This window comes from Nyctereutes procyonoides, unplaced genomic scaffold (genome assembly GCF_905146905.1).
Source record: "Nyctereutes procyonoides isolate TBG_1078 unplaced genomic scaffold, NYPRO_anot_genome, whole genome shotgun sequence".
Lineage (NCBI taxonomy): Eukaryota > Metazoa > Chordata > Mammalia > Carnivora > Canidae > Nyctereutes > Nyctereutes procyonoides.
Window position 1 is genome coordinate 21,965,124 of NW_026575147.1, and position 16,694 is coordinate 21,981,817.

The 16,694-nt window shown below is 41.5% G+C and overlaps 1 protein-coding gene across 1 annotated transcript; it reads left to right on the forward strand.

Moving 5' to 3' along the window:
* The first annotated feature begins 9,276 nt into the window (after nt 1–9,276).
* Nucleotides 9,277–9,609, forward strand: LOC129501241 (cornifin-like). The gene has a single exon (XM_055312184.1). The coding sequence runs from the start codon at nt 9,277–9,279 to the stop codon at nt 9,607–9,609; it is 333 nt and encodes a 110-aa protein (XP_055168159.1).
* The last annotated feature ends 7,085 nt before the right edge of the window (nt 9,610–16,694 follow it).

A 16,694-nucleotide genomic window follows, 5' to 3' on the forward strand; every position in this document is an offset into this window, starting at 1 on the left:
GCGGCTCCAGGGAGGGGGCTGCAGGGCGGGAGCGCGAATCCCACAGCGCAGGCCCCGGAGCACAGGGCGCCGGGACACAGCCCAGGATACGGCCTCCCCCGCGACAGGCAGAGGCCGGGAGGGCCCGAGACAGCGAAGACGCTCCTGCCCCGAGCTGAGCAGATCAGCGGCCCCGCCCCGGAGCCTCCAGGCCCTGCGGACGGAGAGCCGAGAGCCCCGAGCCCCATAGTTCCTGCGGAGGCTAAATCCAGGCTTCCAGAGTTGCCATAGCAACTGCTGCTGTTCCTCCCTGGGTCCCACGGGGTAAACAACCCCCGCTGAGCCCAGCAGGCAGGGGCAGAGCAGCTCCCCCAAGTGCTAACACCTGAGAATCAGCACAGCAGGCCCCTCCCCCAGAAGACCAGCTGGACGGACCAGTGATACTCCCCCGTGTTCCAATACAACTTGTTTTTGGCCACTCTGCACTGAGCAAAATGACTAGAAGGAAAACCTCACCTCAAAAGAAAGAATCAGAAACAGCCCTCTCTCCCACAGAGTTACAAAATCTGGATTACACTTCAATGTCAGAAAGACAATTCAGAAGCACCATTATACAGCTACTGGTGGCTCTAGAAAAAAGCATTAAGGCCTCACGAGACTTCATGACTGCAGAATTTAGATCCAATCAGGCAGAAATTAAAAATCAATTGAATGAGATGCAATCCAAACTAGAAGTCCTAACGACGAGGGTTAACGAGGTGGAAGAACGAGTGAGTGACATAGAAGACAAGTTAATGGCAAAGAGGGAAACTGAGGAAAAAAGAGACAGTCAATTAAGGGACCATGAAGACAGATTAAGGCAAATAAATGACACTCTGAGGAAGAAAAACCTACGTTTAACTGGGGTTCCCGAGGGCGCCGAAAGGGACAGAGGGCCAGAATATGTATTTGAACAAATCCTAGCTGAAAACTTTCCCAATCTGGGAAGGGAAACAGGCATTCAGATCCAGGAAATAGAGAGATCCCCCCCTAAAATCAATAAAAACCGTTCAACACCTCGACATCTAATAGTGAAGCTTGCAAATTCCAAAGATAAAGAGAAGATCCTTAAAGCAGCAAGAGACAAGAAGTCCCTGACTTTCATGGGGAGGAATATTAGGGTAACAGCAGACCTCTCCACAGAGACCTGGCAGGCCAGAAAGGGCTGACAGGATATATTCAGGGTCCTAAATGAGAAGAACATGCAACCAAGAATACTTTATCCAGCAAGGCTCTCATTCAAAATGGAAGGAGAGATAAAGAGCTTCCAAGACAGGCAGGAACTGAAAGAATATGTGACCTCCAAACCAGCTCTGCAAGAAATTTTAAGGGGGACTCTTAAAACTCCCCTTTAAGAAGAAGTTCAAGTAACTCTGAACGTGAATGGGCTTAATGACCCCATCAAAAGGCGCAGAGTTTCAGACTGGATAAAAAAACAGGACCCATCTATTTGCTGTCTACAAGAGACTCATTTTAGACAGAAGGACACCTACAACCTGAAAATAAAAGGTTGGAGAACCATTTACCATTCAAATGGTTCTCAAAATATACCCTAAAAACTACAGAACACTTCTGAAAGAAATTGAGGAAGACACAAAGAGATGGAAAAATATTCCATGCTCATGGATTGGCAGAATTAATATTGTGAAAATGTCAATGTTACCCAGGGCAATTTACACATATAATGCAATCCCTATCAAAATACCATGGACTTTCTTCAGAGACTTAGAACAAATCATTTTAAGATTTGTGTGGAATCAGAAAAGACCCCGAACAGCCAGGGGAATTTTAAAAAAAAGAAAACCATATCTGGGGGCATCACAATGCCAGATTTCAGGTTGTACTACAAAGCTGTGTTCATCAAGACAGTGTGGTACTGGCACAAAAACAGACACATAGATCAATGGAACAGAACAGAGAACCCAGAAGTGGACCCTGAACTTTATGCTCAACTAATATACGATAAAGGAGGAAAGACGATCCACTGGAAGAAAGACAGTCTCTTCAATAAATGGTGCTGGGAAAATTGGACATCCACATGCAGAAGAATGAAACTGGACCACTCTCTTGCACCATACACAAAGATAAACTCAAAATGGATGAAAGATCTAAATGTGAGACAAGATTCCATCAAAATCCCAGAGAAGAACTCAGGCAACACCCTTTTTGAACTTGGCCACAGTAACCGGAGAAGGACAAACAGTGTATGTTCTCATTCATTTGGGGAATATGAATAATAGCGAAAGGGAATATAAGGGAAGGGAGAAGAAATGTGTGAGAAATATCAGAAAGGGAGACAGAACATAAAGACTTCTAACTCTGGGAAATGAACTAGGGGTGGTGGAGGGGGAGGAGGGTGGGGGTTGGGGGTGAATGGGTGACGGGCACTGAGGGGTACACTTGACGGGATGAGCACTGGGTGTTATTCTGTATGTTGGTAAATTGAACACCAATAAAAATTAATTTATAAAAAAAAAAAAAGAAAGGATGAATACCCACCATTTGCTTTAACATGGATGGAACTGGAGGGTATTATGCTGAGTGAAGTAAGTCAATCGGAGAAGGACAAACATTACATGGTTTCATTCATCGGGAAATATAAAAAATAGTGAAAGGGATTAAAGGGGAAAGGAGAGAAAATGAGTGGGGAAATATCAGAGAGGGAGACAGTACATGAGAGACTCCTAACTCTGGGAAACGAACAAGGAGTAGTGGAAGGGGAGGTGGTCAGAGGGATGGGTGACGGGAACTGAGGGTGGCACTTGGGATGCACTGGCTGTTATACTATATGTTGGCAAATCAAACTCCAATAAAAAATATAAATAAATAAACAAACAAACAAATAAATAAATACACATTCTACAACATAATTGTTTTCATGTGTTTTAAAAAGACAAAGCAGTCCAAGGTGTTGATGAGCTAGAGGAAATTTTTTCCAGAATCTTCTTGAAACCTTGCAGCAGTTTTTAGGTCAGCTACCCATAAGGAAAAGTAAGTACAGACTATTCAACATCCTACATCCTAGGAAAAGAGAGGGGTACCAGTCCAGCCTTTTAAAAATGATATTCTATACAGACCCCAATGCAATTCTAAATCATTTTTGTGGGAAACGCCCAGAACACCACTCCCTCCTCCCCACTCAGAGCCAAGGGCTCCAGTCTTGCTCACTGACTTTGACCTGCCACCACCAAGGGTTAAATGAAGTGTAAGTTCCTGTTCCCTCTGCTACTTCCCTCTTCATTAATAGAATGTCATTCTCCCAACCAACAGTAGAGGGCAGGATACTGCTTTCAGGTGAGGAATTTGAGGGACAAACTGCACACTGGTTGGTAGACTGTAGATGCATGGTGTGGTCGCAATCTCACCTGTGCAGATCAAGGAATGCACATTTGATTCCCTTCCTGGATAGATCTGGGTTTCCTCACCCTCATGTTCCTCTGTCCTGGGAGCACTTTAGTCTCCACTTGTGCTGAAGGTAGAACAATAGAACCTCGTTTAGATGAGGATTGTTCACTAAGGGAGTTCAACTGGACTGTGGGCTGTTTTCTGCTGTGTCTGACTCTTTTCCACGTGTCTATACTAACCTCTTTTCCAGTTGTCTCCCTGCGTCTGCTTACATAATGTCCTTGACTCTTCACCACGTTGTTCCTTGTGTTCTCTTTCTCTTTCTGTCTCTTTTCTGCTGTATGTTCAACAGCCCCACTCCAGGCACCCCACAACTCTCCAGAAGCAGGCATCTGCCAAATGATAGGACTTTATTTGATGTCTTGTAGAATGTTGAATAGTCTGTACCTTCACCAGAAGATGCTGTGGATTTGAGGGGAATTCTGAAACTTGCTCTGTGAACACTCAGTGCCTGTGTCATTCAAACTGCCAAGTGAAGCAGGGCCTCCAGTCCTGAGCCTTTGCCTGGCACAGCAGCAAGGCTGCCCAATCCTGTTAGGATTTTCACAGGGCTGTTCCACTTCTTTATGACAGAGGCCTCCTGACCCTACAAATGGCTATTCTTCATAATTGTCATTCTTTCAAAATTTTATTCTCAATCTGTATTAGAGAATTAGATGAGTTGGAATTCTTGATATTCATGTCTTTTTTTTTTTTTCAAGAAAACACATGACAAATACCAGGGTGTGATCTCTTGGAACAACATCTGCATCATTTCCTAAAAACCTTTAGTTTCATAGTACATAATGATGATGATTTCTTCTGAACACAATTTAAGAATTTGAATCCAGGAGTTTTTGTTGAATTTGACCAATATTTCCTGTTTCACAAAAGAATTTTCTTTGAATGATGACATAAGAATGGAGGCTCTTTATAGATATAGAACGAATTGCTGAGAAGAAAAATAAAAGCCAAGTAAGAAGGTAGACACTCATTGTAATCATAGATTTAGGTGATCAAAAAATATCCTCACAGATTAGAGACTTTCCCAGCTCATAATATGATAACCAATAATACTGGTTTCTTTCACCTCCACTAACACCTTTACTTGCTTCCTTTGAACTTCCCAGTGTTCAAATGAAAGCAGATGCAGTGCAGCTTTTATTGCTACCACCTGGAATCCCACCCACATGTCTTGACCATGCGCCCTCCAGTGCTTAGAAACACGGACCCCAAAATATCCTGTACCTTACACAAATCCACAGAAGTCATCTTGCGATTGTCAGTATTTAACTTTTCAGTGTCTACTTATCTAGGTCAACACCTCCCCAGTGTCCACCCACACAGTGCCCACCTTAGTCATGTCCACAGTGACAGCTGATGTGTTGTCCTGTGATGCTGCTTCTATCCAGCTAGTTGCAGTGCACTCCCCAAAAGCAAGAAAAGTCTCAAAAGCTTGCAGGACTAAAACACAACAAACATAAAGCATTCTTCCTTTTAGAAGATTTCCCTCACATTTTCTTCAAAGCTTCTTCTTCTAATGGGAGGTGGCATTTTCAATAGGTTTCATTCATAGTTTCCTTGAAGTGAGATCAAGGAATAGACTTCTTTCTTGAATTTGTTATTGTGAAATATTCTAGGAATCAACGAGAAAGAATCATTCTTAGCCATGCCACACTTGCAGGTTCCAATGCCATCCTATACACGTTTCTGTGGAGATGGAAACATTCTCTGTCTATGCAGTCCAGTACAGTAACTACCAGCCACATATCATTATTGAGATCATGAAATGTGTCTGTCATGACTGAGGAACTAAATTCTTTTTAAAAAAAATAATAAATTTATTTTTTATTGGTGTTCAATTTGCCAACATACAGAATAACACCCAGTGCTCATCCCGTCAAGTGCCCCCCTCAGTGCCCATCACCCATTCACTCCCACCCCCCCCCCTCCCTTTCCACCACCCCTTGTTTGTTTCCCAGAGTTAGGAGTCTTTATGTTCTGTCTCCCTTTCTGATATTTCCTACCCATTTCTTCTCCCTTCCCTTATATTCCCTTTCACTATTATTTATATTCCCCAAATGAATGAGAACATATAATGTTTGTCCTTCTCTGATTGACTTATTTCGCTCAGCATAATACCCTCCAGTTCCATCCACGTTGAAGCAAATGGTGGGTATTTGTCGTTTCTAATGGCTGAGGAATATTCCATTGTATGCATAAACCACATCTTCTTTATCCATTCATCTTTCGATGGACACCGAGGCTCCTTCCACAGTTTGGCTATTGTGGACATTGCTGCTATGAACATCGGGGTGCAGGTGTCTCGGCGTTTCATTGCATCTGTATCTTTGGGGTAAATCCCCAGCAATGCAATTGCTGGGTCTTGGGCAGATCTACTTTTAACTCTTTGAGGAACCTCCACACAGTTTTCCAGAGTGGCTGCACCAGTTCACATTCCCACCAACAGTGCAAGAGGGTTCCCTTTTCTCCGTATCCTCTCCAACATTTGTGGTTTCCTGCCTTGTTAATTTTCCCCATTCTCACTGGTGTACAGTCAACAAAACTAGAAGACAACCTACAGAATGGGAGAAGATATTTGCAAATAACATATCAGATAAAGGGCTAGTTTCCAAGATCTATAAAGAACTTCTTAAACTCAACAGCAAAGAAACAAACAATCCAATCATGAAATGGGCAAAAGACATGAACAGAAATCTCACAGAGGAAGACACAGACATGGCCAACACGCACATGAGAAAATGCTCTGCATCACTTGCCATCAGGGAAATACAAATCAAAACCACAATGAGACACCACCTCACACCAGTGAGAATGGGGAAAATTAACAAGGCAGGAACTCTAGGAGATACCTGTACTCTCATGACCTTGTAGCACTATTCATAACAGCCAAAATGTGGAAATACCACAAGTGCCCCCTGACAAATGAATGGATAAAGAAAATGTGGTATAGACACAAAATGGAACACAACTTGGGTCTCAAAGAAGGAAATCCTGTCATTTGTGACAACATGAATGAACCTGAAGAACAGTATGCTAAGCAAAATAAGCCAGTCACAAAGGACAAATACTGTATGATTCCATTTGTATGGGGCACCTAAAATAATCAACTTCTTAGAAGCAGAGAATACAATAGTGTTTTTTTCTGGATGAGAGAGTGTGGGAAACAGGGAATTGTTACTCAGTGGATGAAAGTTTCAGTTATACTGGATCAAAAAATTCTAGAGATCTGCTCTACAATGTAATGCCAATAGTTAAGACTACGGTAGAGTGTACCTAAAACTTAAAAGAGTAGGTCTCATGTCAAATGTTCTCACCACACACTCCAAAATGAGAGACAGAGACAGAGAAAAAGAGAGAGAAAGAGAAGGAAATAATGGGAGGTATTGGATATATCTGTGTTCTTGATTATGGTGATAATATCACAGGTGTTTGTAATGTACAAATTCATTCCATTGTACTTATTAAATATGAAAAAATGGTCTTTCAAACCCAGGGGTTTCCCTGGGTTTGAAAAAGAGAAACATTATCTATCAGTTACGGGGAAATGTGGCCATCAGGCATTAACTATCCAAGCCTGCACTTCCTCAAATGCACTGAAAATTCCCACAGACGTTTCATGCTGTGGCATCCAGGAACCCCGGATCAAGAGAGGAAAGGATAAGGATTTAACATATTGATTTTGGTTGAGGAGAGGTACTGAGACTCACCCCAGAGGATGGCTAATGTGATACTAGAGACTAGAGTTTAGGTGTGACAGTGGCACTGGCACCAACCCAGAGGGAGCTGACTGGTTAAATACTAGGAGAGAGGGAAGAACATGGGTGGAGAAGGAAGCAGGCAGCAAAGATGATGAGCCCTCACCCCTTCTTAGCCTATGCCATCAGGCATCATAAGATGAATCATTTTCAAGAAATCACTTTATGGTTGTCAAAGCAATATATAGACATCTCTCTAAAGTAATCCAGTTTTCTTTCTCTTTCCTCTTATTCCCTCTCTTCCTCCCTTCTACCCTCATATTAATCTGCACGTTGGTCAAGGAAAATAGTAGCTCCCCATTACCTGGATTTTCTTAGTATTTGCTCCACCTACCAAACAGCATGTGAGGATAAAGCACAAGTTAGGCTTTGGGGGAACTGATGAAAGGCACTCATGGTGGTGGCTGTGCCTCAGGGCTCAGGTTCATGGGAGGTAACACAGAGGTAGGACAGTGGGAAGGGAGACACCATTCACATATCCGAATTGTAAGGATGTTTGGATTTCCCAAGGGTCATGCTTAAGAAGAGATTTTAGTTTGAGATCGAGTCTGGATTAGTGACCTCCATTTCACCTTGTCCTGATGGGAGGATGTGGATGGTGTATGAATTCAGAAAATCAGAGATGTCTTGTTCCTGTGTTGCCTCCAGAGAAGAGAGAGCCCATGAAAGGGAGAATCTTCTGGGCTATGCACCATGTCAGACAGATCCAATCAACCCTGACTGCCCATTCCCAGTAATATCTACTACCTGTGGTCAACATGGTATATTAAGGGTCTCACCAGAGCAAAGCATTTCTGTCTCAGCCTTTCCTGTCCTGTCCCAGTCCTGGATCAACTGAGACAGAGAGAGAACATGGGATGATTCACTTATTGCCAAACTTTCCATGGTCTCCCAGAAGAACCAGTAGTGCCTGCTCTTCATCTCCACATTCCCTTAGAAGACTAAAGCAGAATTAATCTGAGCTAAATATCAGGGTCCTGCCCAAGAGACATGGTTGTTTCTGTTCCCAGAAGCCCAGAACTTCTACCTGATTTAACTCATCTCCACCTAAGAATCCTATTACCCATAACAACCTCACCAAAAAGGATGGACAGTGAGGGCAGGCCCAGGTGACCTCATTGTCAAATGGTAGGTGCCAAAAAATTGTTAAGCCAGAGATTTTCATTACAAAAGCTGGAATGAAGATAGAGTAGCCCTAAAAACTCCCACTTCCTTAAGGCAAGGCTCATCATATTCTGTATAAAGTGCCAGCTGGCCAGAGACTCCCCACCAGACCTGAGAAGCCTGTCAGCTCAAACTTCTCTGCATGCCTAGTGAGTCTCTCCACTTGGATTTTCTCAGTATTTGCGTGATAGTATTTTATTTATATTGGGATCTCTTTGCGATGCTAGGATATATTTACTTTAAATGCAATGCAATTTGTGTTTATGATGACTTGATAGATCTTTTTTGACTTCTCAGATTACAGCCATGGAACTTGGAAAGGGGAGAGGCTTCTGTCGACCACCTGTTCAGTTAGCAGGAAGATATGAACTACAGCCCATGTCCAGGGCAGTTGTAGTGATATTTTAATACTCCCTATAGTAATTATTGAGAATTTGCAATATTGAAGGCACTGTATTGGCAATTTAGATGTTTAAAAGATATGATTTTTTTTTTTTACTCCATGAATTGACAATTCATCAGAGAGCATAATTTGCAAACACACTGCATGGAAAGCAATTAGTAGAGAGAACAAGGCAGCTTTGTATTGTGGCAAAGTGAAGAAGATGATTTGGAATCTAGCAGAAAGTATCTAAAAGGAGAGCCGTAATGGGTGAGCATGTGTGAACAAGCAGAGGTAGAATGAAAAAACCTTCCAAAGCATAAAAGAACATTCCACTTCCATGGAGCAGAGTAAATCACTATAAGCTTCTCCTCCTGAAAGTGTATGATAACTACCAAAGTTTCCTTCAATCTCAAAATCATGAAAACAGAAAGTCTCTTATTTCTGAAAGATCATGAAATAAGACATATTACTCATTGAACTTGGCTTCTTTGTTTTACCAAACCACTGAGTTGGTTTTCTGTCTGCAGGTCCAGCCTCCTGTGAAGCATGAGTTCCCAACAGCAGAAGCAGCCCTGCACCCCTCCTCCCCCACCTCAGCAGCAACAGGTGAAACAGACTTGCCAGCCTCCACCTCAGGAGCCATTTGTTCCCATAACCAAGAATCCATGCGACACCAAGTTACCGCAACCTGGGAACACCAAACTTCCTGAACCAAACTACCCTAAACATCCTGAGCCAGGCCATCCCATAATTCCTGAATCAGGTCACATCAAGGTCCCTGAGCCAGCCTACTCTGAGGTCCTTCAGCCTGGCTACACCAAGGTACCAGAGCCAAGTCCCTCAACCATTATTCTAGGCCAGAAGACCAAGCAGAACTGATGTGGTCCTTAGTCATGACCTTGAGGAGCCACACCCTTGAGGAGCCATGCTCTTGAGGAACTGACCACTGGATGCTGACTACTTTCTCTCCTTCTGCTTTTGTGTCTTCATTGCATATATTTTATAATCAGTACATTCTTATCCTAAGTTATAGCCTCTTTCTTATTTGCATCATAAAAATATATGCTATGACACTTTCCCTTACATACTGTGAGGAGTCTTCTGAGCCTCTGAATTATGCAGGCCTTAATGGCTTTGCTGATCCTCAGTTCCTCAAGATTCATCTGAAGAGGCAATCTGGGTTGGAAGGATCCATTTTTCCTGCTCTGTTCCCATTAAATAACTTCTAATTCCACTCCTGACTGTATTATTGACTAAATCTTCCCTTTCTTCATTCTACCGTAGTGAGTAGGACCTATAGACAGAGGAGTTAATGTAAATATTATCTATCTAATCATGATACCATATGCTTCTATGAGCGTTCACATGGTTATATTTAGGGGGCATCCCTGAAATGGAAATAGCTGTTTTATAATGGAACCCAAAGGTTATCGTTCTGGAGCAGGGCTGTCTTCTGGCACTGGCCTGTCATGCCTTAGTTCCAGTGTGCCTTCTTCAAGCTACCTCTCATCCTTAGTACTCTGCCCATAAGGCTCCTGTTTATTACTCCAAAATTACTCCTACATTTGTGAACCTGATATTCTGGTTTTCTCCACTCATTTTACCTTCTAGATGCCTAACACATGTAGATACGCACTCACAAGGAGGCACATTTGTTGTAAGTAACCACACACTCACAGAATAACCCACACAGATTCCACCCTCATAGCTCAGATCATATTATTTTTTGCTAAGGACCCACTGTGTGCAGCCAGCCCTAATATGTACCAGGAAAAGGAATGAGAGGATACACAGTGCCTCCCTTTGGAGAATTTGCATTCTTCTTTAGGAGGGAAAGTCGTCATGTCCTTCTCATATGAACACATACAGAACCACATGAACGTGCACAAGCATACATATACCCACATTCACGCCTCTCCGAAAATAATCCAGATGAAGCTATTTATTAAGTGATTAGGAAAAGAGTTACAAGTGGGAATATGTGATCCAAGTGAGGTGAATAATCAGCCATGAAATGGCAGAGCAAGGCAACTAAGCTATAAAATGTCAGGAATGAAAAGAGATAAATGTCACCTAACATATGTGAGTGTTCATTTTCTTTCTTTCTTTCTTTCTTTCTTTCTTTCTTTCTTTCTTTCTTTCTTTCTTTCTTTCTTTCTTTCTTTCTTTTCTTTCTTTCAATAGCCCTGTTTCTACATTACACTATATAATGTTATTTTATGGTTTTTAAAGCTTTCTACCATGATGTTAAAAAATATAGAATCAGTGAAGATGTTTCTGACTAGAAAAACTGTATATCCTGCCCATCAAGAACATTTCTGAGGCCCTGCAGCCCAAGGGCAGAGGATTCTTGTTAGAGTAACCATGGTGTCTCTCTCCTCCCCACATATCCCCACCTCAGTTCTCCATCTTCTGGTAGGGATCCTGGGTACTCCAACGCCCTCCTCACACTCAAAGCCCCAGGATCCCACATCCTGTTCACTGACTTGGACAGATGATGCCAGTTAAGGGTTAAAGGAGGATTTGTCCCCTTCTTGTATCAGTTCCTTGTCTTCCCTTGGCTGCTCTTCTCCTCTGTGGCCTGGCAAAATTGTCCCCATTGCGCTATCCACTTACCAAAGCAGATACTATTTCAGTATAAAGAAACTGAGATCCAAACTATGCACAGCTTGGCAAACTTTAGGCCTACAGCCTGGTGGCTCATGTTGACTGTACAGATAAAAAATGCACATTTGGTTTCTCTTTGTGATTCTTCCTTGTTTGCTTCACCTTCACTTTTCTTCATCCTACCAGAAGTATGATTTCCATAATTTTTAAGAACAGATTCTTTCTGGCTCAGATAGAAAGTGTTGATTGAGCAAGTTCTCTGTACTTGCAAATTTCTGACTCAAAAAGTGTCATTTCTGGGTGTTTAGATCAATCATATTTTAATTTATTCTTTACTAAACTCCAACTTAATTTCTCAATTCTCTCTCCTCCCTTCTGTCTATTCTCTTTTATGTTCTGTATTTAATACCCCTCCACCCTACTACCCCTATTTCCCCAGAACCATGTGGCCTGCCTGAGCTTTGTGGTCTTGTTAGACTCATCTGACTCTTGAAATGTTTGCAGGCACAACTGTCAGGGCCAAACTGCCCTGCACTCCCCACTTCAGGGGTCTACTCACACTCTGAATGCTGGATCACACCTGAATTTTCTGCACTGTGAGCATCATAAGGGCAAGAACCCCCTCTGTCTTGCTTAGGGATGTCAACACAGGGTCTAGCCTGCCACCTGCCAAATGGGAGCTTAGCTAATGTCTGCTGAGATATTGAATTGCTATTTTCACCAAATGATGTTGTGAATTTGCAAGGAACCTTCTGGGTCTCACCTGTTGATCTTGAATCACTACTGTCTTCTGGTAGGCCTTGAACCTGAACTATCCCAACCCCATTCTGCTCCTACATCTAAAGCAGCAGGACTTGGAAATGCAAAATATGTTCTTTCCTGTCTATACCTATAATGTTTTTGGAAAAATGGATTATGTATTTTCTAGAACCCTGGGTGCACACTGTGAGTAGGATGGTCTCCCCCGAATCTTCTGAGAGGCCCCTTTTCCATTAGCGTCTGTCCATTTCCCATGTAAATTTCATGAGGACAATATGGATTTAGGAATAGAAGACCCACATCACTATTCCAGTGAAAAATTATAAGAAATATGATAGAATTTTTTAGAGCTTTGGGACATAAGATATACTGATCAGTAGTACATTAGCCTATATTTTTTATGGAATGTGAGATGTGGTTTTATTTTTCTCTAACTATTTTAAAATAGTTATCTATTTTCCATTAAGTCTAATAAAATTCAAAGAACTCTATGAGCATTTTGTTATAAATCAGTCAATGATGATACTTTCATCATGCCACTTTTACCTGGATCTATTACTTAAAAATGAAAACTCAATTTGAAAATCCTTAAAGCTACAGTCCCTATAATAATTCTTATTTAATTAGTCTCTTACCAAATCCTGATAAAACATGTACCTACCACTAAAACAAAGAAACAAATAATAATCAAACAAAACTTATTATCCATGTTATTTGTCAGGGTAGGGTTTCTTCTATGACAAAACAAAACAAAACAAACAACAACAACAACAAGACAACACTAAAATGTCCATGACTTCATAAAATAGAATTTTATTTTTCATGTATGCCCTAGTCCAATGTGGGCAGTCAGGAACTCAGACTCCATCCCTTCCATGTCTCATAACCTTAGGGTCATTCCTTCCAAACAGTAAGTGCCATCATCATGTCACTGTTATTAAAACATTACTGATTACACTCCCTATGCTGTACTCTTCATCCCCATCACTTATTTATGCTATAGCTGGAAGTTTTTCCTTCATAATCCCCTTCATCTATTTCACAGATTCCCCCACCTTTATAGCTAACTTTAAAAATCAAATTTCTGTACTGTAAGGATTCCTTTCCTTTCTACTGTCACAAAGTGGCCATTTCCCTCATGAACCCATTAATATTTTACCAAATGAAATCATAGTAATGGATGCTAACCAAACCACTGCATCTTTCTGGTCTCTCTTTTAAATAACTGCAAATTTATTGGACAAATAGCTTGCCTTTTAAGTAGCAGGTAACAACTTTACTGACTAAATGTTCCCACACAGGTAACACTTAGGGAAGTGCTGGGAAAAGGTGGAGAAGGAGGTGTCCCAATGCCAGCAATGCAGAGAGCCTTCTATTCTAAAGACACATAAAGCCAGTATTATTTAAACATCTAAAATATCCACAGTAACAAGGGTGGATGGGACCAGGTTGGGAGATAAATTTTTTTAATTTATTTTTATTGGCTTTTAATTTATTTTTATTGGTGTTCAATTTGCCTATGTATAGAATAACACCCAGTGCTCATCCCATCAACTGCCCCCCTCAGTGCCTGTCACCCAGTCACCCTCACCCACCTCCCCTTCCACCACCCCTAGTTCGTTTCCCAGAGTTAGGAGTCTCTCATGTTCTGTCTCCCTTTCTGATATTTAGGTTGGGAGATAATTGTCCTACAGGCTGACACTAAAGAGAAGGACAGCTGGGCCAGGGTTTAAGGTAAGAAACCACGGAGGGCCACGAAAACCAGACAGGTGGCATTTGGCTTATACTAAAGGATATGTGAAGGTATATTTTCCCAAAATTCAGTTACTCATACCAGAATTCCAATTTTACCACAAACTCATATGTCCTATTTTACCACAAACTCATATGTGAATTTGTCCAATATATCTCTTTAACATTACATTATAACAAAGGATATCTTTTCAAAAATCACAAATGTGTATTTATCAAATGAAAGTGACTCAATGGTGTTCTCATCACACAAGAGAAACTAAAGGCTGCTAAAAGAGCATTTCTTTGGTAAGTAAACTTTCTGTCCTTGAAAGGCTTTAATCCCTAACGCTATAGAGTACAAACCTTAAAAACCAAGAGAACCCAGGGGATGCAAATGATATGTGGACAGCTCAGGAAACATTTCTCCACGCATTTGACTCTGAGTTGATTGTTCCTGCAGACCGAGAAGGTGCTGTGGAAGGATCATAATGTGCTAAAGGTGATTGATGGCAGACTGTAGAGGCAGTAGATACACTCACTTCCCTTTGGCCCCTGCCACTTACTGTTTCCAGTCTAGCCACAATGCCCCTGAACATGCCAGACAGGCTCTAGCTTGGAGCATTGGAAGTGTATTCTCTTTCCACAGATATTCTAACATCTAGCTCCCTCATCTCCTGCAAGTCTGTTTGAACACCAGCTTCTCAAGGAAGACACAAAACCCAACTCTCATCTCTTTGGATGCTTACACTAGTATTCTTTTCTCTATTGTATTTAATATATAATTTCCATAGTCATCATGCTTATTTATTTCCACCCTCCCCTATAGTATGTGAATTCCGCAGAGAACTTTGTTAATGTTCACTGATGCAACCCAGGAGTCTAAAACCTAGCCTGACAGACTGTAAGCTCTTAAAAATCTGTTGAATTAATGAATTGGAGGAGTTCCTTTGATCTAGAGTTAGAGAATCCTCACAGTTTTCCACTGCTTCCAGCAGTTTGCTGTAGCTGCAATGTTGGACAGGGCCTGCAATGATGAGCACATAGCCCAGAAGGGAGGTTCTGGAGCATGTCATCAGATGACACTCCCTGACTTATACTTTCAGATGACTTGTACTGAGCTTGAGAAATAACTGAACCTGCTCAGCCTTGGGATGTTCCACTTTTCTCCCTGTGAGGATATAATCTCCCACATGGCTGAGCCTGAGTTCTTGAGATTCACATCTTTTTTTTTTTTTTGGAGCAATCAGATTATATTTTGAATCTGAAAAAAAGAATGTTTGATGATTTCGTGCTTTTCCTCATGTACTTCTCCTTGTAGGTGGAGAAGATACAGATAGTGTGTAGTATTACTTTGTTTTATGAGGGTTATCCCGAAATCATCATGGACAAGAAAGTTAAGTAGATGACATTAAAAAGAAAGACAATGGGAACAAAAGAGTCTCCATTTGAGAAAGAATTCCTCCATATTGATTTCAGAGAAGAGTGAACTAAATGTAGCCATTCTCCTCAAACAACATATGCCTCATTCCCAAGAGGTGTTTAGTTGAAATGAACTTCATGGTAGACAAGGAAAAGGAAAAATTCTTGAGTCACAGTTTCAAACATTTGGTCAGTTGTCCTTAATTCATCTTGCTTTTACTGCATAAAGGCAAGAACATTTTCTTTGAACAATGGATATACACGGAGCGTCTTCATAGTAAAACAAATTTCTGGTAAGGAAAAATGCTAAATGGGAAGGTAGGAGAAGCAATCCAATGTTATAATGATGGTTTTAGGAGCTGAATAAATATCTTCACAGGTTGGACAAATACTGCCCTAACTCATCAAATGAACTTTTCCATCTTTTCATGCAGGAGGGACCTTCTGCTAACTCAGTTACCTGTTTCTTTTAGATGTTGCTGAGTAACGAGAAAGATGTTACACTAGAGGTTGCCTTACCTTCCACTTCTTGCAGTCACACCTACTTATCCTGTGACATTCTCCCTCAGCTCTGGAGGCACGGACTTCAATTGTCCAGCACCTTCCAAAGTTCTGCAAAGCCCACCTTGCCACTGTGCACCACCACAGGATCTCTCCTCCAGTTTCTACCTCTCCAATAACCACCTATACAGTGTCTGCCCAAGCTTTCTCCTTTGAAGGCCGCTTTGCATTTCCCAAAGCTAAAAGAGCCTTAGCAGCTGGCAGAGACAAAACTACATAATGACAAGTGAATCCTCCTTTTCCTGACAGTACATCAAACGCTCTTCATAGCCTGTCATGATAAGAGGTGGCATCTTCACCAGCATCAGCCCTGATCTCCTTGGGATGACGCTTAACAGAGCAAGATTTATTTCCTGAGCTTATTACCATACAACGTTCTAGGAGTAAGCTGAGAAAGTGTAGGGATACTCAAGAGGTATTAGAACAGTTAAACAGTAAGAGCAGGATATAAGAAAATTAGCATCCTATGAGCCTGACAGGGCATTAGTATAAAAATCAGAGGCATGTGGGGAGAGGCTATTACAATCAGAAGCCATGTGGCTTTCCAGAAAATTCATTAGTTAATCCATAACTAACAATGAAAAAACTGAGCTTCTCTAAATAGAAAAAACCTTTATCCCCAGATATTAAGTACACTTTGGACAAAAGCAGAAGGATAAAGGATAAATTTCAGGAGCTAGAAAGGAAAAGATATTACTGGGGGGAAAGGAGACATAAGTCAGGTAGATGTATTAGATCGAAGCCTAGAGAATATCAAATGACAGCTCTCTATTGCACTATTATGGGACTAGGAAAGACATAAGGAATAGTAGCCTAGCTTCAGAGCTGAGGTTCAGGTCAGCCAGGCCCTTGGCCAGTGCCATGGAGGACCAAGGAACAGGAAG